Source organism: Arctopsyche grandis, chromosome 1 (genome assembly GCF_051622035.1).
Source record: "Arctopsyche grandis isolate Sample6627 chromosome 1, ASM5162203v2, whole genome shotgun sequence".
NCBI classification, from domain to species: domain Eukaryota; kingdom Metazoa; phylum Arthropoda; class Insecta; order Trichoptera; family Hydropsychidae; genus Arctopsyche; species Arctopsyche grandis.
Window position 1 is genome coordinate 34,547,220 of NC_135355.1, and position 24,703 is coordinate 34,571,922.

The following is a 24,703-nucleotide window of genomic DNA, read 5'->3' on the forward strand; positions in this document are numbered from 1 at the left end:
GAACAGGATTATCCACGTTATTTAATGTAATATTATTTCCTGTTCAGAACTAAACGTTTTAATTTTCTATCTGTTTTTCTAAGGTTTTTTTTTATTTTATTAATATGATTTATACAAATGTTGATAAAATTATTGATGGGATGGGATGTATATATGTTACAGTGAAAGCATATTTCAAGTGAAAATATATTTTCACCAACTCAACTATTTATTTCGACAGCCGGGAAGGAAGTAAATACTTACCGGCGAGCACTGGCCAACCGATGGTTTTATGGTTTGCCACAATACAAATATATATATATTAATTATATATATATATATATATATATATATATATATATATATATATATATATATATATATATATATATATATATATATATATATATATTAATAATAATAAAAATAACAATAATATACATATATATGTAGTGCTGGAATTAAACGAAAGGCTGATGTATGGGCTATGGCTGAGAAAGGGTATGTTACGACCGATTGTAGAGAGGGGATGTAAAAGTGGAAGAGGGCGCGAAAGCGACCGCTATTTTACAGTTAGTAGAAGTTAACCTTCCACTGGGGGCGGTTGGTCGTTAAACCACCGTGGTGTCGTTTTAATAAACAACATGACTGAAAACGCACGTGTTTGATCTTCAATTCCACCGCCACATCCCATCCTGAACAGCGTCATCTGTTTAGGAATTCCACCCACATGTATATATATATATATATATATATATATATATATATATATATATATATATATATATATATATATATATATATGTATATATATATATATATATATATATATATATATATATATATATATATTATATAGGGGATGAAACGAATGAGACGACTGACATGTTGATGCACGTGTTTTTATTATGGCAGCCGAAGACAGAGTGATGATAGCACTCCGAACACGGCCGAGTTGGTCCCAACTCGCAGGATGGTAACCGAAACTCAACCATGTCGTAGAGCCGCCACAATATAATACTTCTCAAACTCATTCATCTTAAAGGTGCGGAATTTTTCAAGAAAGTTCTCAGTCGATAAATTGTACCTTTTCAACAAGACGAGTAAATTTATAGCGTAAAATACACGAAATAAAACAAACAACTCTCGTCATTATTACAGCTTTATTATCACTTCATAAATACAATAAATATATTACACATATATAATTGATTATCTAACTTACAAGAATCCAATACAGTGGTACTATGAAAGTGGTACTACGCTTTCGGTACTTTGGTCGCAAGGTATAGCCCAAGGTTTTTCTGCGAAATACATGTGAATGGAGATGACTCCATACGTATCAGCATCTTCAGCTAGACACTTTGGTCCAAGTGGAGCAGTTGCTCTGACACCTTGTGAAGTGACGATGTCATACCAGTTGTAGTCCACGTATTTAGTTTTACCACTGAATTGCCAGCCGACGCCTATAAGGTTTTTTTCTTTGACCAATAGGAAAAATGGTTGGAAGTCTTCGCAACTTAAATCTGGAGTCATTTTGTTATAGTAGTGTATACCTATTAAAACCAATTGAGATATATGTTTATAAAACAATTGAAATGTTTGACTGAGTGCCAAGTAAAAGATTAAAAGATACCCAGGAGATTTTGGTAGTAAGTTAGAAAATAGGATGGGTTGCCCAAAGAAAATCTTTAGAAATTTTTCTTACCCATGTTGGGAATACAGTTTTGCCAAGTGTATGTAGTTTTGGATTTGATGGAAGCTTCATCAGTTGGAACTTCCGTGTAAGAAGTTCCGTTCTTTAACCATAATCCTTCTCCAATAGTTGGAGCTGACGTTCTTCCTCCAGCTGCGATAACAGAAGGAGCTACCAACAAGTAGGTTGAGGTCCAATATAAAACGCCTTGAATACGTTTCTTTTGGTATACGGGAAATCTGTTGAAGTCATAGGGCACTCCATGTCCTTCAACGTCGCTTGGAGGAATCTAAGAAAAAAATACGTGAAAGGGTGTCTAGTAGTTGCAACTTCCAGTAATTCTTCTGGAGTTGAGATAATAATAAACACTGGTTCTATCTGGATATTGAGTAAGAAAAAAGACACTTACAGCAAGTTGCATACCAGCAATGAATCCATTGCCATCATACAACGGACACACTCTAAGGTCTAAACCAGATCGACAAACAGTGATAACACCCAGTTCATTACTATCAACCGTCACTCGTACCCAACCATCTGCTAAGGCCTCATTCAGAGTTTTTTGGATTTTCCAAAATGCACTGACATCCACTCCGGTGCTAACCGGAGAATACTTCACCCTGAAGTCTAACCATTTAGCTGTAAAGCAAATTAAAAAAAAAATTAGCACATGTCATAAATTTAAGTTTTACGGTCTCATTTTTTTTAAAAGTATCAAAAGAACTTATCGGTCTCTCGATTGGCATAAAATTGCACGACACGGGTCATACCGCCCCTTAAAACTAATTCAATTTTGGACACCGCCAAATCGTTACCCCAGGTATGTTACGTTTACCAAAAAATCATAATTTAAAAAAAAAAGTACGAGTCGGAGGAAACAATCGGTTTTAGCCACAAAACATTTTATTTATAATATAATTTAAAATCACGATTTTAATAAAGAAATTATTAAATATAAATTGATTTGAGGATTTACTTCAATAAAATTGGAGACTTTAGTTGACACATTCCGTAATAGAATTAATTAAATAAAATAAAAAAAGGAATCGGACTCTGCTTGAAATGCTCCGATTCTACGACTCCGATTCTGACTCCACGGTCCTGCTACTATCTATGATTTTATATATGTAAGTAATAATGCAATTTATGTAGGATGTAAATATTGATTTGTCAAATATACCATGATATCGTGTTAAACTTTTTTTTATATATGTATGTGAGTTTCCATTGAAGTTGATGAATGCGTTAGTTTCGAAAGAGACTTTATAACTATGTAAGTATGTAATGTTGGTTGGTAACATCGAAAGCAAATCAAAGTTTTTATGACGACGATTCGATATGATTTCGATTCGATATATATTTTTTGCGATTCAAATAAATTTAATAAAAAAACAAATGAATATTTACTGTTTATATTACAAATACTGAGCGAAGCCGGGTAAAGCAATTAATATAATATAAATTGGTTTTCATAGAATATTAAAAAATAAAACATTTTAACGACATTAAAGTTACTTATTTCAATACAATACAATCTTTTTACATAAATAGTTACAATATACGTCACCATCTAATCTACAATGTATCTAATTTAAATATTTACAACACCATCTAATTTAACAATTTGCAACAACAATTTCTAATCTACAACACCATCTAATTTAACAATTTGCACGTCACCATCTAATCTACAATGATACTGTATATATAGGTTAATTTCAATTCAATGTAAGTAACCTATCATTAACAAGATTATCAAGTCATTATAGATTGACGATTAAGTAATCTGTAGTGTCATAAATAAAGGGAGGGGGGAATTTTATCGTGATATTTAATTTTTTTGAAGTTATATTGTGTTGATTCTTCATATGTTAAATATAATAAATTTATGTTTTTGTTAAATATAATAAATATATGGGCAACGCTATAATTTTTGACTAATATGTATATGTATGTACATGCATATATGTATGTATGTATGTACATATAGTTATTTGAATACTTCAACTAAAACATTTAACTAACGGCAATACAATATTATATAATATTAATTAGTAGTGAACAGGAACACCTTTAAGGGGAAAAAATGTTCTTGGTAATGTCACTAGCTTATTTTCTAACTTTAAAATCCATGTGATCAATTAAACTGAGCAACAAAAAATTCGAGTGTGACCAACCCATGGCTTTATCTATGTATTTAAGGAATATAAGAAAGTCACAAAACAAAATTCTATATTGAACCGTACAGACACATTCACACATTCCGGCAGCATTATGAAATGCTAATAGCATTTTCGATACAAATTGACCGCAAATGTATGGAAACTTGCACAAGACAAAAATTCTACTCCCGGTTGTAGGATTTTATTTTAAATAGTGTTTTAAAAAAAAAATACTACTTCCGGTTTACGAATTATGACCAAAACCTTATCAGCTCTAAGTTAGTACATAAAGAATACAAATATAAATTTTCAGCTTAATACGTTCAGAGGTGTGGACGGAATCCAGGCGACAACATTTTTGACCTTTCTAATAGGAAAAAATCCCACTTCCGGTTTATTAAATTTAGTAATTATTTTTTTATTTTCATCACATTAATACAAAAATTATACTTGAATTTTTTCGTGAAGAACACACATGTTTAAGGGGTCGAAAAAAATAGTGGAAGAAAAATCGAACAAGAGTAAACCGCCACTTTCGGTTGAGGGATAATTACCAAATTTTATACATAACTTACTATTATGCTTAAACTTCTAGATATGCAATTTCAGTTCAATAAACCAAAAGATTTCTGAGAAAAACAAAAAAAACCTCGATTCTCAAGAGTAAAAGTACTACTTTCGGTTCAGATAAAAATATTTAAAATATATAAAGCTATAAAGATTATTATTTCTATTACATGTGAAAAAATTTCAGTCAAATTCAGTTAGCGGTTTGGGAGATAATTGAATTCAAAAACTTAAAACAAAGGACACCTATAATGAGAGGTATCATTTCATCGATCAAAGATCAGGTCGATCAAAATTTCAGTAACCGATACTAAGTTTTATGTAGTTCCATAGGACTAACGGTGTTTAAAAAATCCAAAATACACAGACAAACATACACACACACACATTTTTTTCTGGATCATGAAAACGTGATCAGTAATCGATTCTGAGTTCGAATCAGTCAAAATCTCGAGTTCGAATTTTTGCATGATCACAAAACTTCATCTATTGTTACTACTTATGTACATAGATAAAGTAATTACCAGAGCGGAGACCAATCTTTAATTCGCATTTTTTATAGTTTATTGGCGTTTAGAGATTTTAACTCAAAATCTAATATTGCTGAGTATTGGAATTAACAGTCAAATGTTTTTTTCTATTAATTGTGATTTTTTATTGCTTTAAAATACGTATGTTTAATTATTTAGCAAATTTTAAAGTCGAAAGCATACTTGAGTTGTTCACGTGTTTTTTCGTGCTATTATGAATTTACTGGGCCAGTTTTATATTTCACTGCATTTACTTTTAAAAATCGCTAGATAATTAATTATATATTAATAGATAATTATTATATTTAAAAGCAATCAAAAATCACAATCAATAGTAAAACCATCATTCCAACATGTTGGAATAATTGTAAACGCTTTGAATTATTTTTGAAGTAGTACATTCATTAGTTATAATACAATTGAGAAGTACACGATATTAAAACTACATTTGAAAATGAGTTTTAAAAAGAGCTTTGAAAATATAATATACACATATATAAATGATATGAAACTGGTTTTAAACTGTGGCACTTTCATTTAATTTCTATTGCCACCATTAAATTACACACGTTTTAAAACCACTTTGGTGTACAATTTCAATTTAACTCACAAGTATCTGCGTTGGTAGCGGTTAATGTCGCCAAAAGTAGTATAATACAACTACACTTCATGATGAATGTATTTCAGAAGACACAATAAAATCACAGAAAGGATCCCGTTATATAGCATTTGATAAACATCTATGTAGATAAAATGTTACATATATAAATTGATCAACAAGTAAAACATGATGATTATTGGTTTTACGACATAATCCAGTTTAAAACTGATTGATTGATTCTATATACACAGTTGATTACACAAATGTGCTAACTCGCGTAAGATTAGAATGTTCAACTCATCGTATGACAATTTTAAATATATCGTATTACATATTTCGTTTTACTATAATATTCCCGGCGATGCCTGGTATATTATATTATAGTAACACGAAATAATATTATATGTAAACAATCAAATTGTGTCCATTTTATGTATTGTATAATAATTTTGGGTATACATATGTACTGTTGCGTAGGGTTCAGGATCCAAATGAAAGGTCAAAGTCGGTTCACAGTATTTATTCAATGATTAAGGAGGTCCAAGGACAAGTTGCCCATCACAGCTTCCCCGACCCAATAATGTGTCTATTGTGTAGGCACGCAGGTCTACCTTGGCGAGTCACACGCACTCACCCCGGTTATGATAATTCTAGCGGGCAATTATAGTTATTTTCAAATATATTGATATGTAAATGTATTATAGTTATGCTACTTATATATTTATATATTTACTTACACGTGACAACTATAATATTGTTATGATAAAGACAAGTTATCCTGTCACAGATTAGCTTATAACGTAAAGCACTAAATGACTCATTTCAGATATTTTGTACAATCGGCAATGACATACAACTTTAAAAGAGGCAATGATATGCTACTTTATTTTCATTAAAATATGTAGTATCATTGTTATTAATATTTATATAAAATACTCAAGAAAATTATATATTTCTTATTACATATTGCCAATGATATATCATATACGCAACTGCTTGAAAATCACTAACTTATCCAAATATCATTATGAATATCATTACGCACTTAGTTTTTCATCATATTTTTCTGCATTTGCTTTTTCTTTTTTATTTTTATGTATTTTTTTTTCTTACATATGTAGACCATTGAATACATGCAATAGATTCTTCCTATATTGCCACAATGCTCAAAACTATAAATAATTATTCATCATTTCAAAAACCGATGTTACTAATTACCGCCCAATTTCTAAATTATGTATAGTGTCTAAAGTGTTTGAAAAACTTATTTACAATCAGCTCTTCCCAGCCCTCAAACAGTCTTTTAGTTTGTTTCAAGAACCGCTCAACGGTCTCAAATCTTATTCTATTGAATTACGAACTAACTGAGTCAATGGACAAGGGTGCTCAAGTAGATGTCATAAACACTGACTACAGTGATGCTTTTTATCGGATTCGGCACGACATTTGAATTTTAAAATTATCTAACATAGGTATCAGGGGTGACCTATTTCGATGGTATTCTTCTTACATTGACAACCGCTCTCAAGCAGTTGTTATTAACAATTATATTTCCGGTTGGGTTAACATACCTAGTGGAGTACCCCAAGGTTCTTTGCTTGGGCTCTAACTCTTCTTAATTTTCATTAATGACATCAGTACCTGTCTTACTCATTCGAAATTACTTTGCTTGGCTAATGACATGAAAATCTTTACGGCAGTTGCATCTCCTGAAGATGTCACGGCTCTTCAAGCTGATCTTATTAATCTAGAAAAATACTGCACCTTTAATCACCTGGAGCTCAATCTCACCAAATGCAGCGTTGTCACTTTCAGTCGAAAACGTAATCCCTTATTTGAACGATTATATCCTAAAGGGAGAACGTTTACAAAGAAACACGGTAATTCGTGACCTGGGTGTGCTCCATGATTCGCACTTACTGTTCGATAAACACATCGATTATATCGTCTCGAAGGCGCTTCGGTCATTAGGATTTATCTTACGTATTTCTACACATTTTAAATGTTTAAAATCCATCAAAATATTATATTGTTCCTTCGTTCGAAGTAATTTAGAATAGGCGTCTCAGGTGTGGAATCCGAGATATGCCACCTACATTGATAGAATTGAGAACTTTCAAAATAAATTTATTCGCTACCTTTGTTATCGCACTAAAGATATATATCATTCCGATAATTACTTAAATTTATGTAAAAATCATCACATTCTTCCACTCCAGCATAGAAGAGAAATAGTAGATATTACATATCTTATGAAAATATTATCTGGCTTAATCGATTGTCCGTTACTCCTATCTAAAATATATTTGAAAATACTGAGCAGATCGTCGCGTACCTATGCCCCAATTGCAATTCCGTATGCGAGCTCTAATTATAGACAAAACTCTTTTATGTGGCGAGCAAATAAAACCTTTATTCGATTAGCGAGAGATCATAACCTTGATATTTTTGATGATACGCATGAGCAAGCATAGCGAGCAATAGTCAAGACATTTTTTGAATAATCTATTAATTTAATTTCTCTGTTTTTTCTTATGTTTATTTGACATTTCATGTATTATTACGTGTATGTTTTAGTTTATTACTACCAGCGGAAACCTGTAATTGGTCTTTTGCTATTTATTTTATTATTTGTTCTGTTTTGAAATTAAGACTGTTGGTTTTCCTTAAATAATAAAATAAAATAAAAATAAAATAACAGAAACAAATCTTCAACGGAAACGGAAACCAAAAAGTCAGTATTTCACAAATGCAATTATTTTAAACACTTCTATCATAGCATTAGGTATAGAAAAAAAAAACAAATACTTTCATAATTATTATAATATCATTATGTATATGTATGTACATAAATATAATTGTAAAGTGATAATAAACAATCGATTATATGTAACTTATGGGAGTCCAGGAATTGGTACTACGCTGTCAGTAGCCTGTGTGCATGGAATAGTCCAAGGCTTGTCAACAAAGTACATGTGTATGGATATGACTCCATATTTATCAGCATTATCGCCTAGACATTTTGGTCCAAGTGGTACAGTTGCTCTTACGGCTTGTCCGTTAATGCTATCATACCAGTTATAGTCCACCCAATCAGTTTTGCCATTGAACTGCCAGCCGAGGCCAACAAGGTTGTTTTCTTTGACTAACAGGAAAAATGGTTGGAAGTCTTCGCACTTTAAATTGGGAGTCATATTATTGTAGTAGTGTTTGCCTGTTGAAAATAATTGAGAAACATGTTTACTGAGATTATGAATGTTTGGCAGTACAATTATTTTAGTGGTAACTAGGAGCAGATAGATGAAGTTTGAATGATGGATAGATTGCTTAAAAAATATTTAGAATTCAACAGATAAAAGTTGTTCGGGATAAGTAGTGAATAGATAAAGATATTGGTTGTAAAAAATTGTTTCTTACCCATGTTGGGGATGCAGTTTTGCCAAGTATATGTAGTTTTGGTTTTGATGGAGGCTTCATCAGTTGGAATTTCTGTGTAAGAGGTACCGTTCTTCAACCATAGTCCTTCTCCAATAGTTGGAGCTGATGTTCTTCCACCAGCTGCGATAACAGCAGGATTCACCAAATAGTAAGTGGAGGTCCAAAATGCAACGCCTTGAATAAGTTTCTTTTGGTATACGGGAAATCTGTTGAAGTCATAGGGCACTCCCTGTCCTTCAACATCTTTTGGAGGAACCTGAGAAACAAAATCACAAATCTGTGAGTAAAAAACCGGCGAAATAGTTCAATATTTGAAAGGGTCAATTCCAGTAGCATCCATAGATACATTTTTCTGGTGGAACCTCATTGATATGTTGGAACATTAGCCTAACGTTAGTTATTAAGTAAAAATGTAATTTTAAAATCCTTACAGCGAGCTGCATACCAGCGATGAATCCATTGCCATCATACAATGGACACACTCTAACATCGACAGCAGATTTGCAAACAGTGATAGCACCCAGCTCGTTATTAGTCACCACTCGTACCCAACCATTTGCTAAAGCCTCGCCCAGAGTTTTATGGATTTCCAAAATGCGCTGACATCGACTCCTGTGCTAACCGGCGCATATTTTACCCTGAAGTCTAACCATTTTGCTGAAAAGTAAATCAATGCGAAAGGTGTAACACAAATTAAAGCAATATTCCATGCATATTTGAACGAGCTATCTATAAAACATGATGCATTTATATGTTACACTGCCGTGCCTAGGAGTTCGGCTGTCTGTGTGCAAACTCAAATCGGCCTCTATTTAATTTTATCAACATTTGTATAAATCATATTAATAAAATAAAAAAAAACCCTAGAAAAACAGATAGAAAATTAAAACGTTTAGTTCTGAACAGGAAATAATATTACATTAAATAACGTGGATAATCCTGTTCAAATATAGGGGGGCTGATTCTCCCCCCCCCCCCCCCAAATGACGCCCCTGAATATGGTAGTCGCGGCCCTGCATTTGTAATGATTGATATATATATAATAATTTTAATTAAACTTACAAGTATTTGCGTTGGCAAAAGCCAATGTTGCCAAAAATATAATAAAAGTGCTCTTCATAATGAGTATATGTCAGCAAATACAACAAAACCGCTTAAATCTTTTGAATATATATATGTATGTAGCATCTCATTCATCTAAGATAAAATGTAGATAAATCTGAAATTATATAAATTGAACAAAAATAAAAACACGATGATAACTGTATTTTGAAATAATCTGGTTTAAGATTAAACGATTCTAGATTACCCAAACTGTTTAACACAAGCGAATGCTTGTGTATAGTATTTAATCTTCAATTTACTAGTTTGATCATAAAAAATAAGAAGTGCTCTTTGCTCCTTTTGATGTGAAATAATTATTGAAGGCTATTTTAATTACATATTAATGATTTGCACTTTTTTATCATGATTATAAAACATAGCAGTTCAATAACATAAAAATTAACGAGATAACGAGATAAAATATTTGATTTAGGTGATTTAAACATGTGTTCTTCAGCCTCACAAAATACAGCGATATATATATATATATATATATATATATATATATATATATATATATATATATATATATATATATATATATATATATATATATATATATATATCATCATCATCATCATCATCATTTACAGCCATTCGCCATCCACTGCTGGATGAAGGCCTCTCCTACACGCTTCCACTCGTCTCTGTTTTGCGCAACACTCATCCATCTCATTCCGCACATTTTCCTAATTTCGTTCACCCATCTTCCTTGCGGTCTTCCTTTTACTATTTTGCCTTCTCTCGGGTACCATTCAAGCACTTCTTTTGTCCACCTTTCGGACATCCTCCTAGCTACGTGACCCGCATTCATCCGTCCAAATGCACTCCATCCTAATTTCATACGTCTCTTTATCTCTTCATCTTTACTACCAGACATGTCAATTATTTGACCTAAATATAAATAATTATTTACTACTTCTACTGGTTTATCATCTAAGGGGATGCTATCAGGCATGCAATAACTATTGAACATTAATTTAGTCTTATCTACGTTAATTTTTAATCCTACTTTTCTACTTTCCCTGTCCAGCTGTGTTAGTCTGATAAGTAGGTCAGCTGAATCACGAGCTACTAAAACTATATCGTCTGCGAACCGAAGGTGACTCAAGAAGCGACCATTGATGCTTACTCCGGCTGTATCCCAATCCAAGTTCCTGAAAACTCCCTCAAGCACCGCATTGAATAACTTGGGCGAGATTGTATCTCCTTGTCTTACTCCTTTTCCTATGCTAAATCTATCTGTACCTGAAAAAATTTTAACCGAAGCTGTGACATTCTTATATATTGCAGCTAACAGTCCCACATAGGGTTCCGGCACTCCCTGTGTTTGTAGAGCGTTAAGTACTGCATTATGACTAACTGTATCGAAGGCTTTCTCATAATCGACGAAACCTAGGCACAATGGCCGTTGATATTCGTTGGCGCGCTCGATTAGTTCGCCAACTACTTGGAGGTGGTCCATTGTGCTGAAATTTGCCCTAAATCCTGCCTGTTCTATAGGTTGGTTCTCGTCGAGGATATTCTTCAGCCTTTCTGTAATAACCTTCGTGAAGAGCTTGTAGACCGCTGAAAGTAAACTAATGGGTCGGTAGTTCTTGATATCGCTTTTATCACCTTTTTGTGTATTAAGATGATAGTTGCGTTATTCCATCCTTCTGGTATAGCTTGGTTCTGGATGCATTTGCTGAAAAGCCTAGCTAAGATATTATTTATGGGGGAGCCGCCACATTTTAGTAAGTCAATGGGAATATTATCTTCCCCTGGGGTTTTACCGTTCTTTGCAGTTTTTAGCGCGGCCTCTACTTCGCTAGGCAATACTGCAGGAACCCTTTGGCCGTGTGTCGATTCCAGAGCGGGGAATTGACCGTTGTCGTTCTCGTACACTTGGAAGATTTGAAAAGTGTTAATATTTCTTTCTATTCTCTTATTGATAAGAAACCCTACTCCTCCTATTCTACCATTTGGTAGCCCTCTCCAGTAGAGACAGTTACCACTTTTTAGGATTATTTGGTTTTGCTGTTTTCGTCTTACTTCACTAAGTCCTACTATATCCCATTTGATATTTTCTAATTCATTATCTAATGCAAGCACACTTCCTTCACTCGATAACATTCTTACATTGTATGTAGCTACATACAGATTTCTATTAGCTAAGCTATCATCCATCGTCACTCTTACCTTTTTGGAGGTTTGGATATTATTTTTCTCGCATTTATCCAAGATGTGTTGAGAAAAAGGCGGTACTTGAGAGAGAATTCCATTCAAGGATTGAGTCATTACCGCCGTAGACTCTTCTCTGTATTCAGGTCAGGTGTCGGATTTTCATCCTAGGTATCACTTGGATCACTTATGAGTTATTACATGCCATTTAACAGGGTTACTTTGTAAGTGGAAGTAGTTAGTTATGATAATAATAGATTAGCAATTGTTATACTATTTTTACAAATCTTTATCGTGAGACGCCTCTTTGGAGACTACAAATTTATATATGTGAGTGCGGTTTGCAATTTAATATTTTAATAATAACTTTAGTAAAGAATATAAAATTACACGAATTACTTTAATATAATTTAAATATGAAAAAGAACTGATAGACAGTTGGGAAACACCGTTTCTGTTTGCTATTATTCTATTAAGTAAAGTTCGTTAAAAATTTTTGGCTGAAAGCAATTATGTGGAAGATTTATTGCTTCTGTGGGACCGACCATTGACTGACGAAGGACCCTTTTTTTGTATTCAGGTAAGGAGATGTATCTCGTTCGTATATGCTTTTGCTCAGATTCGACACAAAAATTAACACAAAATTTTTCGAAATCACTGATATAAAAACGCTTTTAACGACCGATTTGCTGTCCATCCAGCCTTACTTAAGAGGGCTGTACACCCGAAACCTTAGTTTTGTTACCGTTCCTCTCTTCGATATATATATTGAGTGTATGTATATATTGAGTGAATGCGACAATATATATCAATATATATATATTGAGTGAATGCGACAATATATATCAATATATATATTGAGTGAATGCGACAATATAAATCAATATATATATTGAGTGAATGCGACAGTTGCGCTTCGACCAGATAAAACGCATTTTAAATTGACAAAATCGAGGTTTCGTATTTTCCTATTTTCTTCTCCAAAACTGGACCAATTTTTAAAAAAAATTCATCATCGGTATGAGAAAGATACTTTCTGTGCATCTATCGGCGTATTTTTTTTAAATCGACCGTTAAACAAGCACGCTGGATTCGTTTCGTGGGTGTAAAAAAGAGGCGATTTTATAGATGTTTGGCGGCTCCTAGCTCCTATAAAAAATAATTAATCAAAAAAATAAAACGATAGATGCACCCCAATGGTGGATATCCATAGCATATTAAAAATAATTTCTCTAGTGCCATAATTGAGGAAGGGAGAAGTATAGTACGTTTGTATGGACAAGGCGCTGCTGTCGAGCCCTCTTAATGTGCGTGAGCAGGATACAAGAGGTACGGGCTGTTCCCCTTGTATCCTGCTCGCGCACATTAAGTAAGGCTGTACGAATGAATTACGAATACTATTATTAATCGGTTGAGTGGTTTAGTAGCCTATACGAGACGGACAGACTGACAGATAGACAAACAGACAAACAGACAAACGGACATTCAATTATATATACATATATAGATAATATAATATATCAATATCGGTCAGTCGAAAGTCTCGACACGGGGCCCCTAAAGTGGGTGACCGTCACCGCACCGAATGTTAAAAAGTCGAAAATGTTCGTTTACCATGCATACATATGAAAAACGGTTAGTATACATATCAGTGGCGTGCGGTAAAAGTCTCTCTCTCTCCCCGTCGTACATCCTCACTTAATTTGCGCGAGCAGGATACAACAGGAACAAGAGTAACAGGCTTTTCCTCCCGTATTCTGCGCGCGCACATTAAACAAGGCTGTATGACAAAAAGAGAGATAATTTCACCGCATGCCACTCATATATATATATTATATATAAATAGTACCGTTTACCATGCACCCTTTTATTTGATCTTTCGACTTAATATATTTCGATTTTCGATCTTTGCCTTCCGATATTTGCGTTTTCGGGCTTTTCACTTTCGGTCCCGTGAGGTAGACCCCCCCTAAAGTAGTCCGGGCCCTGGAACTTTACCCCCAACTCACCCCCCCCCCTCTCTCGTTGGCCCTGCATAATGGGCGCTCGCAGGGGGGGAAAGGGGGGGTACTTGCCCCCCCCCCCCTGGATTGATTGAAAATAGTCAAATATTTAGTGGTATGAGCTACATACATCTTCCAGAAGTCCAACTGCAAGTTCAAAACCTGCTCAGTTTAGTAAAACTTCACCGAGGTGATTCCGATAACTATTTCAGGGATATTTTTGAGAAAACAGTACAACTGGCACAGAATGTGGATATTGAACTGATTATCCCAAGACAGTGTGGAAGACAAAAGCATCGAAGTAATTCGGGAACCATAAGTGTTCAACACTTCAGTACTTCAGACAAACAGTTTACATTCCATACTTAGATTCTCTAATTCAGTGCTTCCCAAATTGGGGATCGCGACCCCCTGGGGGGCCGTAGGATTTCTCGCGGGGGCTGCGAAAATATTCAATAAAAAGTACAAATATTCATTTATGAATATTTTTCCACATTACATATTTAGGGAATGTATATATTTAAGGAAATATTTCCCAAACTTGAATGAGGATGAAAAGAACAATTGGATAAGAACACCATTTGCCAAATCCTTAAAATATGATAATATTACGTGGACAGCCCAAGAAGAGTTGATCGATATCAGATCAGATAATTAGCTTGAAGTGGATTTTAATGAAAAAAGTATTTCGGAATTTTGGTTAAGGCGACAGCAAGAATATCCTGCTATTGGAAAAGAAGCCCTGGTAACTTCGCGACTACGTACCTATGCGGAACAGCATTTTCATCATTACTTATATTAAAAAATAAGCAAAGGTCATGCATTTCCACGGAGACTTTGGAAGATGCTTTGCGAGTTAGCATTTCTGACATTGAACCCGATATCGATTTGTTATGTAAAAACATGCGACCTCATCTATCGCATTAAATTGTTTCATGTGTAAAAAATGATTTTAAATTTCCTATATTAAAATTAAAGTTCCTATAATTTTGTACTGAATATAAATATGTGTATTAAAATTGTAATAATTACTGCCAAATAAACCTTTTAACTAGAAAAAAAAATTTTTAGGGGCCGGGAATTAATTATTTCAAATTTAGGGGGTCGTGACATGAAAGTAATTGGGAAGCAGCGCTCTAACTAACTTAATGGAGAGTCGATTTTGTGAAGCCAACAGTGCTCAATTTAACTTACCGTTGCTACATCCTTCGAAATTGTGCAAACTGAAGCGTCAACAGTTTAAGGATATAATGTCTACTATTAATCAGGTATACCACATTGATAATTTCGAAACTGAAGCCTTGAGTTGGTTTGATTTTTGGAAAACGCGAGAATACAAAAGTAGCCAAGATTTCATCGACTTGTTACCTTTTACAAAGTTTTATCCGAGTGTCAGGTATGCCTTACTAGTTTTTACGTTACGTTCACCATACTGTGTAATCTTAAACTTAGAGTACCTGAGAAACTGAGAGAATCTCGCTCCAGAACTCTATTCCTGCCTATTCGGGCCAGAACTAATGTGCTTGATGACTCACCCCTTTCAAGAGCCATTCGACTATTTAACCTGCTTTCTGGGAGCCTTGATGTTTTTACTTCATCATACAGTTCTGTCAGGCAGCATATTTTAAATGACTTCTAGCTACATACATATTTACACATGTTTTCATTTTGTAATTTTATTATTTAGCATAATGTGTATGTATGTTGGTTTTATCTTTATTTATATATGTATGCTATTTTTTATTTATATATATATATATATATATATATATATATATATATATATATATATATATATATATATATATATATATATATATATATATATATATGAGTAATTTATCTTTATTTATGTGTATTTATGTGTTTATGTGTATATGCATGTATAATGTTTGTATGTTTATGGATGTATGTAATGAATGTGTATGTGTATATGTATATGTATATGTGTATGTATGTATATGTGAATATATATATATATATATATATATATATATATATATATATATATATATATATATATATATATATATATATATATATATATATATATGTAGGATATTAATATAAAAATGATTACAATTATGTATAATGATGTGGCTCATGCCGAACAGTTACGCACTGTATGTATTAATGTTAAGGTTGGTACCCCTGAACCGTGTGCGGTAGCGACAGTAGTAGTTGGCGTCGCGCCTTGACGCGCCGGTTGCGTACGCGCATCGATTACCGATTGTTCTAAATAAACATTGTTAAACGATTAAAAACATTAAACGATAAATAAATTAAATTATATGATAATTAAACATTAAATGATAATTAAACATTAAACGATTACCGATTGTTCTAAATAAAAGATTGAATTGAGATCGTCTTTACTTGTCTCTCTCTCCTGCAATCCTCCCTACTACCCAGCGGACTTCCTATAAAATGGGCGCTCGTCCGCGATAGGGATTAAGATTGCGAGAAAGGACGCCGACAATCTGACAGGTGGTCGCCATTGAGCACCACGACGACGACATCAGCTGTGACGTCACGAGACGGGCGCGAAGACAGCTGTGTCGAGAAAGGTTTCTTTCGCCGAAATTCACCACATTAGCAAATGACTAGCTAAGACGACCTGATGACTGATGACCGATGACCACCACCACGACGAGGATATCAGCTGCGACGATTTCATCGAGAGCTGATCACCTGATGCTATATCAGTGTTTGTGTGTGTGTTCAGTGCTGTGTGCATAAGTTTATATCATCATCATCATCATTTACAGCCATTCGCCATCCACTGCTGGATGAAGGCCTCTCCAACACGCTTCCACTCGTCTCTGTTTTGCGCAACACTCATCCATCTCATTCCGCACATTTTCCTAATTTCGTTCACCCATCTTCCTTGCGGTCTTCCTTTTACTATTTTGCCTTCTCTCGGGTACCATTCAAGCACTTCTTTTGTCCACCTTTCGGACATCCTCCTAGCTACGTGACCCGCATTCATCCGTCCAAATGCACTCCATCCTAATTTCATACGTCTCTTTATCTCTTCATCTTTACTACCAGACATGTCAATTATTTGACCTAAATATAAATAATTATTTACTACTTCTACTGGTTTATCATCTAAGGGGATGCTATCAGGCATGCAATAACTATTGAACATTAGTTTAGTCTTATCTACGTTAATTTTTAATCCTACTTTTCTACTTTCCCTGTCCAGCTGTGTTAGTCTGATAAGTAGGTCAGCTGAATCACGAGCTACTAAAACTATATCGTCTGCGAACCGAAGGTGACTCAAAAAGCGACCATTGATGCTTACTCCGGCTGTATCCCAATCCAATTTCCTGAAAACTCCCTCAAGCACCGCATTGAATAACTTGGGCGAGATTGTATCTCCTTGTCTTACTCCTTTTCCTATGCTAAATCTATCTGTACCTGAAAAAATTTTAACCGAAGCTGTGGCATTCTTATATATTGCAGCTAACAGTCCCACATAGGGTTCCGGCACTCCCTGTGTTTTTAGAGCGTTAAGTACTGCATTATGACTAACTGTATCGAAGGCTTTCTCATAATCGACGAAACCTAGGCACAATGGCCGTTGATATTCGTTGGCGCGCTCGATTAGTTCGCCAACTACTTGGAGGTGGTCCATTGTGCTGAAATTTGCCCTAAACCCTGCCTGCTCTATAGGTTGGTTCTCGTCGAGGATATTTTTCAGCCTTTCTGTAATAACCTTCGTGAAGAGCTTGTAGACCGCTGAAAGTAGACTAATGGGTCGGTAGTTCTTGATATCGCTTTTGTCGCCTTTTTTGTGTATTAAAATGATAGTTGCGTTATTCCATCCTTCTGGTATAGCTTGGTTCTGGATGCATTTGCTGAAAAGCCTAGCTAAGATATTAATTAGGGGGGGGCCGCCACATTTTAGTAAGTCAATGGGAATATTATCTTCCCCTGGGGTTTTACCGTTCTTTGCAGTTTTTAGCGCGGCCTCTACTTCGCTAGGCAATACTGCAGGAACCCTTTGGCCGTGTGTCGATTCCAGAGCGGGGAATTGGCCGTTGTCGTTCTCGTATAGTTTTGCATAGAACGTGTAAACTCTGTCTATGATTTCTTCTCTATTCCTAATTATTACTCCGCTCTCTGATCTGATTGCGATCATTTGGTTTTTGCCTAAGAAAAGATCCTGTTTGCACTTTTTCAGGCTACGGTTATTCTTAATGGTATTTTCTATTAGCTTGCTGTTAAAATCCCTGACATCCCTGACTATTCTCTTTTTAATTTCCTTATTTACTAGATTGTATTCTTGCTTATTATTATCCCTATCTAAATTCCTTTTATGCTTAATTAGGTTTTTTGTTTCCGCTGAAATTTTGCTTAATTTAATCTGTTTCCTGAATCCACCTAATTTCTTACCTGTTGACGTTAGAACCGAACTAATTACAGTGTTCAATTCCTCGATGTCTGCTTCTGGGTTTAATTTCCCGTATCGATTTCCAAGTTCGAGTTCGAATTCCTTTTTCCTAGACCTTAGTTGAGCGAAATCTGGAGAGTTACTGCATCCTTTTATTAATTTCCTACGTTCGCAATTTATATTAATGGCCATCTTGGCACGGACTAATCTGTGATCGCTACCTATATCTACTTTACTTAAAACACTAACGTCTTTAACGGAGTGCAGGGCATTTGTTAGGATGAAATCGATCTCGTTTCTGTCTCCTTTAGGACTCTCCCAAGTCCACTTATTGTTGGTGTTTTTCCTGAAAAATTAATTAGTGATAAAGAGCCTGTTGTGTTCTGCGAATTCTATGAGGCGATCGCCTCTGTCGTTTCTTTGGCCGGTACCAAAATTGCCTACTGCTCTTTCTGTATTTGCCTTTTGTCCTATTTTTGCGTTAAAGTCGCCCATGATTATTTTAAAGTGGTGACGGCTATTATCGTATGCGTCCTGTATTTTTTCGTAGAAGTCTTCTATTTCCTCGTCTGGGTGGCTAGATGTGGGGGCGTACACTTGGAAGATTTGACAAGTGTACCTGCTCGAGATTCTTAATACTATATAGCATATACGTTCCGATATGTCGCTTATTTCTATAATATTTCTTTCTATTCTCTTATTGATAAGAAACCCTACTCCTCCTATTCTACCATTTGGTAGCCCTCTCCAGTAGAGACAGTTACCACTTTTTAGGATTATTTGGTTTTGCTGTTTTCGTCTTACTTCACTAAGTCCTACTATATCCCATTTGATATTTTCTAATTCATTCTCTAATGCAAGCACACTTCCTTCACTCGATAACGTTCTTACATTGTACGTGGCTAAATACAGGTTTCTATTAGCTAAGCTATCATCCATCGTCACTCTTACCTTGTTGGAGGTTTGGATATTATTTTTCTCGCATTTATCCAAGATGTGTTGAGAAAAAGGCGGTACTTGAGAGAGATTTCCATTCAAGGAGTGAGTTCTTACCGCCATAGACTCTTCTCTGTGGTCAGCTTTGACAGATAGTCATCCTAGGTATCACTTGGATCACTTATGAGTTATTACATGCCATTTAACAGGGTTACTTTGTAAGTGAAAGTAGTTAGTTATGATAATAATAGATTAGCAATTGTTATACTACTTTTTTATAGATCTTTATCGTGAGACGCCTCTTTGGAGACAACGGATTTATATATGTGAGTGCGGTTTGCAATTTAATATTTTAATAATAACTTTAGTAAAGAATATAAAATTACACGAATTACTTTAATATAATTTAAATATGAAAAAGAACTGATAGACAGTTGGGAAACACCGTTTCTGTTTGCTATTATTCTATTAAGTAAAGTTCGTTAAAGATTTTTGGCTGGAAGCAATTATGTGGAAGATTTATTGCTTCTGTGGGACCGACTGAAGGACCCTTTTTTTGTATTCAGGTAAGGAGATGTATCTCGTTCGTATATTCTTTTGCTCAGATTTGACACAAAAATTAGCACAAAATTTTTCGAAATAACTGATATAAAACCGCTTTTTACGACCGATTTGCTGTTTATTTTTACACTTAAATTATACTAGGATGCAATTAGTAAAATAAGTGATTAGATGGTTAAGTTTTTAGATTAAATTTCGTGCAATAGCCGGGTTTAAGCGAGTAATAGCGGGAAGAACGCAGAAGCACGTCTTCCCCGCATGACACGAAAGACCGAACTCCATAAGTTTATATGCCCCACCGTATATATTAGTGCAACGATTTTGATGAGTTGTGTTGAAACTCTTTAGGTTATAATTGACATTCTATTTGTTTATTTACCATTCTATTTGTTTATTTGTCATTGTATTTAATTTTATTTGCAAAATGGCGACTTTAGAATCGTTTGAGAATGTTAAGCGGAGTTTGAATGAAGCGGAACTGAATGAAATAAGAGAGTTATATTTATTTGTGTTTGGAGAAGTTGGAAATTCGAGACAGTTGAGAAAGAATTTGAAAGCATTTTCAGGTTATAGATTAGATACTTCATCGGAAGAATATGAAAAGATAATAGAAAAAGTAAAGAATATGCCTGTAAATAATCTCATAATGATATGTCGGATTTTAAATATAAAAATGATCGGGACAATGAACGATATTGCCGATCGTATTGGATCATTCTTAAACAATTTGGTCCAAGATGAAGAAGAAGATGAAGAACCGAACCAAGATGAAGACGATGAAGAAGCGAACCTAGCTGAGGACAACGACCAAGAAGACAAGGAAGAAGATGGACAAAGCTTAGAAAGTTTTAAGCAGATCCAAGTATCAAGACGAGATGCGCCTTTATTGTCATTTCGAGATGTAGAAGACTCTATATCGCCGTTTAACGGAAATGAAGACTATCCTGTGGAGAAATGGATAGCAGAATTTGAAGAGCTGGCCCAGATGACGAATTTGGACGACTTAAGGAAGCTCATGTATGCCAAAAAGTCATTGACGGGAGTAGCAAAGTTGTTTATACAATCTCAACGGGGAATAACAACATGGAAAAAATTGAAAAATATTCTAATAGAAGAATTCAAAACAGTTACAAATAGTGCATTGATACATAAATTATTAATGACTAGAGTAAAACGCCGAGAAGAGAGCATCAAAGAATATATAATAAATATGCGAGAAATAGGTAGTCGGATAAACCTAGAGGCAGAAGTAATCATCCAGTATGTTATTGATGGTACTCAAGACGAAAGCTCAAATAAAATAATTTTATATGGAGCTAAAAACTTTAAAGAATTCAAAGAGAAAGCGGAGACATATGAAAAAATTAATGTTAGAAAAGATGTTCCCTGGAATTCGAGGAAAGACGACGGAGTGTCAAACAAACACATGTATCAAAAGAAGGATACAGAAGAAAACAAATACAGTATAGTTTGTTTCAATTGTAACAGGAAAGGACATAGGTTATCAGAGTGTAGAAATAAGCACAGAGGACCGAAATGTTATAAATGCAACAGCTTTGGACATGTATATGCTAAATGTCCGATGAGAAAAGGAAAAGATGTATCGGAATCTACTGTAAATACAATGGATAATGTAAATATACCTTTAATGGAAATCTGTAAAGAGTCCGATATGGAAAAACTGCCAAGAGAGAATATTGGTGAAGAACTTGTCACCGATGAGGAAGAAAAGAAGATGACACAAATTCTATTTGCAAACATAGTTGTCACAGAGAAAAGAAAACAAACGATGACCGGAGATGTCGGGTCAACAGAAGAAAAGCAGCAGAATAATAGTGAGGAACTGACTGTTCTCACTGAGAATCTCAATACAGTACAAGAAAAGCTAGCGGAGAGAAACAAAGAAATTTCACAGCTCAGAACGGAGAGAAATTTTATGAAGTTACGCTTAGAACAGCTTGAAGACTTGATGTCAAACAAGGAGTGTTCTTCAAAAAGAATTGTACCGAGAAGGAAGACTGATCTACAGGCGGAGGTGTCTGTTGAAATATCAGAATATTACATGGAGCCGGGAGAATTGCATGCTGTTTCAAAGAAAGAGACTTGGAAAAAGAGATTGACTGACGGTGTGCAGAAAGAAAAAGTTTCAGATAAAAATATTTTATCGAATGAAGATATCTTGTATAAGAAATTCAAGAAGAAAAACAGACGGACATACAATAAGACACGAACATCAGAAAAGCAGTACAAAGAAAAAGATTTGGTTGGAATAGAAAAGGATTCACAATTTGAATCGGGAATGAAACTAAGACCTAAATTCATAGGACCGTATCGGGTTGATTGTAAAGTAAGAGACAACAATCAGTATGATGTATATGAAGTGGGAGAACTCGATTGGTCAAATTTTGTTAAATCTTCAGTAGAAATGATGAATGCTTGGAGATTGAAGTGATACTGTTTTATTTGAATGAAAGATGAAAAATTATAAAGAATGAAAGATGATGAATGTCATTCGAGGACGAATGTTTTGTCAGATATGGCCGAATGTAGGATATTAATATAAAAATGATTACAATTATGTATAATGATGTGGCTCATGCCGAACAGTTGGTACACGTATGTATTAATGTTAAGGTTGGTACCCCTGAACCGTGTGCGGTAGCGACAGTAGTAGTAGGCGTCGCGCCTTGACGCGCCGGTTGCGTACGCGCATCGATTACCTATTGTTCTAAATAAACATAAGATTGAATTGAGATCGCTTTTACTTGTCTCTCTCTCCTGCAATCCTCCCTACTACCCAGCGGACTTCCTATATATATATATATATATATATATATATATATATATATATATATATATATATATATATATATATATATGTATATATATATATATATATATGTATATATATATATATATATATATATATATATATATATATATATATATATATATATATATATGTGTAGGTGTGTATGTATGTATATGTATATATGTGTATTTTTATATTTATGAATGTATGTATGTGTATTTGTGTATACGTGTAAGAATTTGTGTATATATGGATGGTGTATATATATGTTTATATAATTGTCTTTGGCCAGGAAGGTGCATTGGGTTTACCTGTTAGGCATTCTTGGTGTAAATTAAATTAAAAAATTAAAAAATAAAATAAATAAATACAAATACGCTACAGTAAATTAAAACTACATTAAAACATTACTAAAAATATTTTGTCCCCCCCCTTAGAAAATTTTCTGCGGGCGCCCATGACCTGCATACATACTATCGGTACCGGTTTAGTGTGCATTCTACCTGCAACTTGCATTCTACCGTAATATGACTTGACAATAATATTTGTATAGCCAGTGTGTTCGGCGCCAGCCTAGCGTGCTGACGGTATACATATTTAGTTCAGTTTGGTTTATTCCCCAAGAATGCTTCTCCGAGACTTTTATCGACTGATTGCAACGGAGGAGTCAACCTGCAGTTTTCTCTCGGAACATGGACTTCTCGAACAGCCAAACACTGTCATCAACTGTCATCGATGTGGTACCCAAATGCGGCCATCACGCGTACGGGATCGTGGCGGAGAGTTTCGTCCCGTTTTCCGTTGCCCAAAGAAAGGTTGCCAGACTACCCAGTCGATGCGCATCGGCAACAAGTTTTTTAGTTACACAGACCTAAACGGACGACTCAATTGCAACTTGAAACTGTGGGAGATTCTCGAACTTGTACAGATGTTTGTAATCGAAGTGGCACTTTCAACAGCGTGTATACTGTCTGGTAAATCGACATCGACCGTCAACAACTGGTACAATATGTGCCGTGGAGTGTGCACCAGCATGATGTCTGTTACAATACGAGGACAAATGACCGGGACACGGAACAACCCTGTCCAGATCGATGATGCATGTTTTGCTGGTATACGTAAGTATAGTCGAGGACGAATCCTCAATAGTGAGCAACAACCCCATGCAGACGTTCAAAACAACCGAAATCATGGCGCATCGAGGATCGATGGTCCATGGGTTTTCGGTTTGAAGAAAGGACTAGACCTTCGCTATTTTTATGTACAGAAACGTGACAGAGCTACCCTATTTCCCATTATTCAACAACACTGTGCTCCTGGTTCACATATACACAGCGACGAGTGGCCAGCTTACTCTACTCTGAACACTTTAGGATTCATTCACAAAACAGTAAATCACCAACAGCGATCATGGCTAGATGCCAAGATAATGAAAAAGATGAGGAGTACTACACCAGATATGCTGCAATCGCATTTAGACGAATACTGTTGGCGCATTAAAAATAAGAATGTTCCCGACCTGTTTGTCAAGTTTCTTCATGACATTGCTAAGGTTTACCGTTGATGAATAATTGCTGTTGTAATGACGATTACTTGTTTTAATAAAATGTGTAATAATAATATGAATATTAACCTGTTAATCTGACTATTCCTATAAACATAGGTAGGTAGAATGCACGCTAAACCATTTACCATTAAGATAGAATGCACACTAAACCGGCACCCATACTATCTCTATAAATTACTGCTGAA

The 24,703-nt window shown here is 34.7% G+C and overlaps 3 protein-coding genes across 3 annotated transcripts; 1 reads left to right on the forward strand and 2 right to left on the reverse strand.

Annotated features, from left to right (window-relative positions):
• Positions 1-1,122: 1,122 nt before the first annotated feature.
• On the reverse strand, positions 1,123-5,762 carry LOC143916308 (uncharacterized). Its single transcript, XM_077437339.1, has 4 exons — positions 5,545-5,762; positions 2,085-2,314; positions 1,688-1,964; positions 1,123-1,535 (listed from the first exon to the last, which is right to left on the reverse strand). Exons 1-4 carry the CDS (start codon positions 5,603-5,605, stop codon positions 1,225-1,227), a joined length of 879 nt encoding a protein of 292 aa, XP_077293465.1. The 5' UTR covers positions 5,606-5,762; the 3' UTR covers positions 1,123-1,224.
• Positions 5,763-8,034: 2,272 nt separating this feature from the next.
• On the reverse strand, positions 8,035-10,119 carry LOC143923224 (uncharacterized). Its single transcript, XM_077446788.1, has 4 exons — positions 10,036-10,119; positions 9,405-9,630; positions 8,953-9,229; positions 8,035-8,749 (listed from the first exon to the last, which is right to left on the reverse strand). Exons 2-4 carry the CDS (start codon positions 9,414-9,416, stop codon positions 8,430-8,432), a joined length of 609 nt encoding a protein of 202 aa, XP_077302914.1. The 5' UTR covers positions 9,417-9,630; positions 10,036-10,119; the 3' UTR covers positions 8,035-8,429.
• Positions 10,120-16,416: 6,297 nt separating this feature from the next.
• LOC143914477 (uncharacterized) lies at positions 16,417-22,891 on the forward strand. Its single transcript, XM_077434713.1, has 3 exons — positions 16,417-16,491; positions 16,598-16,982; positions 20,425-22,891. The coding sequence occupies exon 3, from the start codon at positions 20,564-20,566 to the stop codon at positions 22,589-22,591; it is 2,028 nt and encodes a 675-aa protein (XP_077290839.1). The 5' UTR covers positions 16,417-16,491; positions 16,598-16,982; positions 20,425-20,563; the 3' UTR covers positions 22,592-22,891.
• Positions 22,892-24,703: the final 1,812 nt, after the last annotated feature.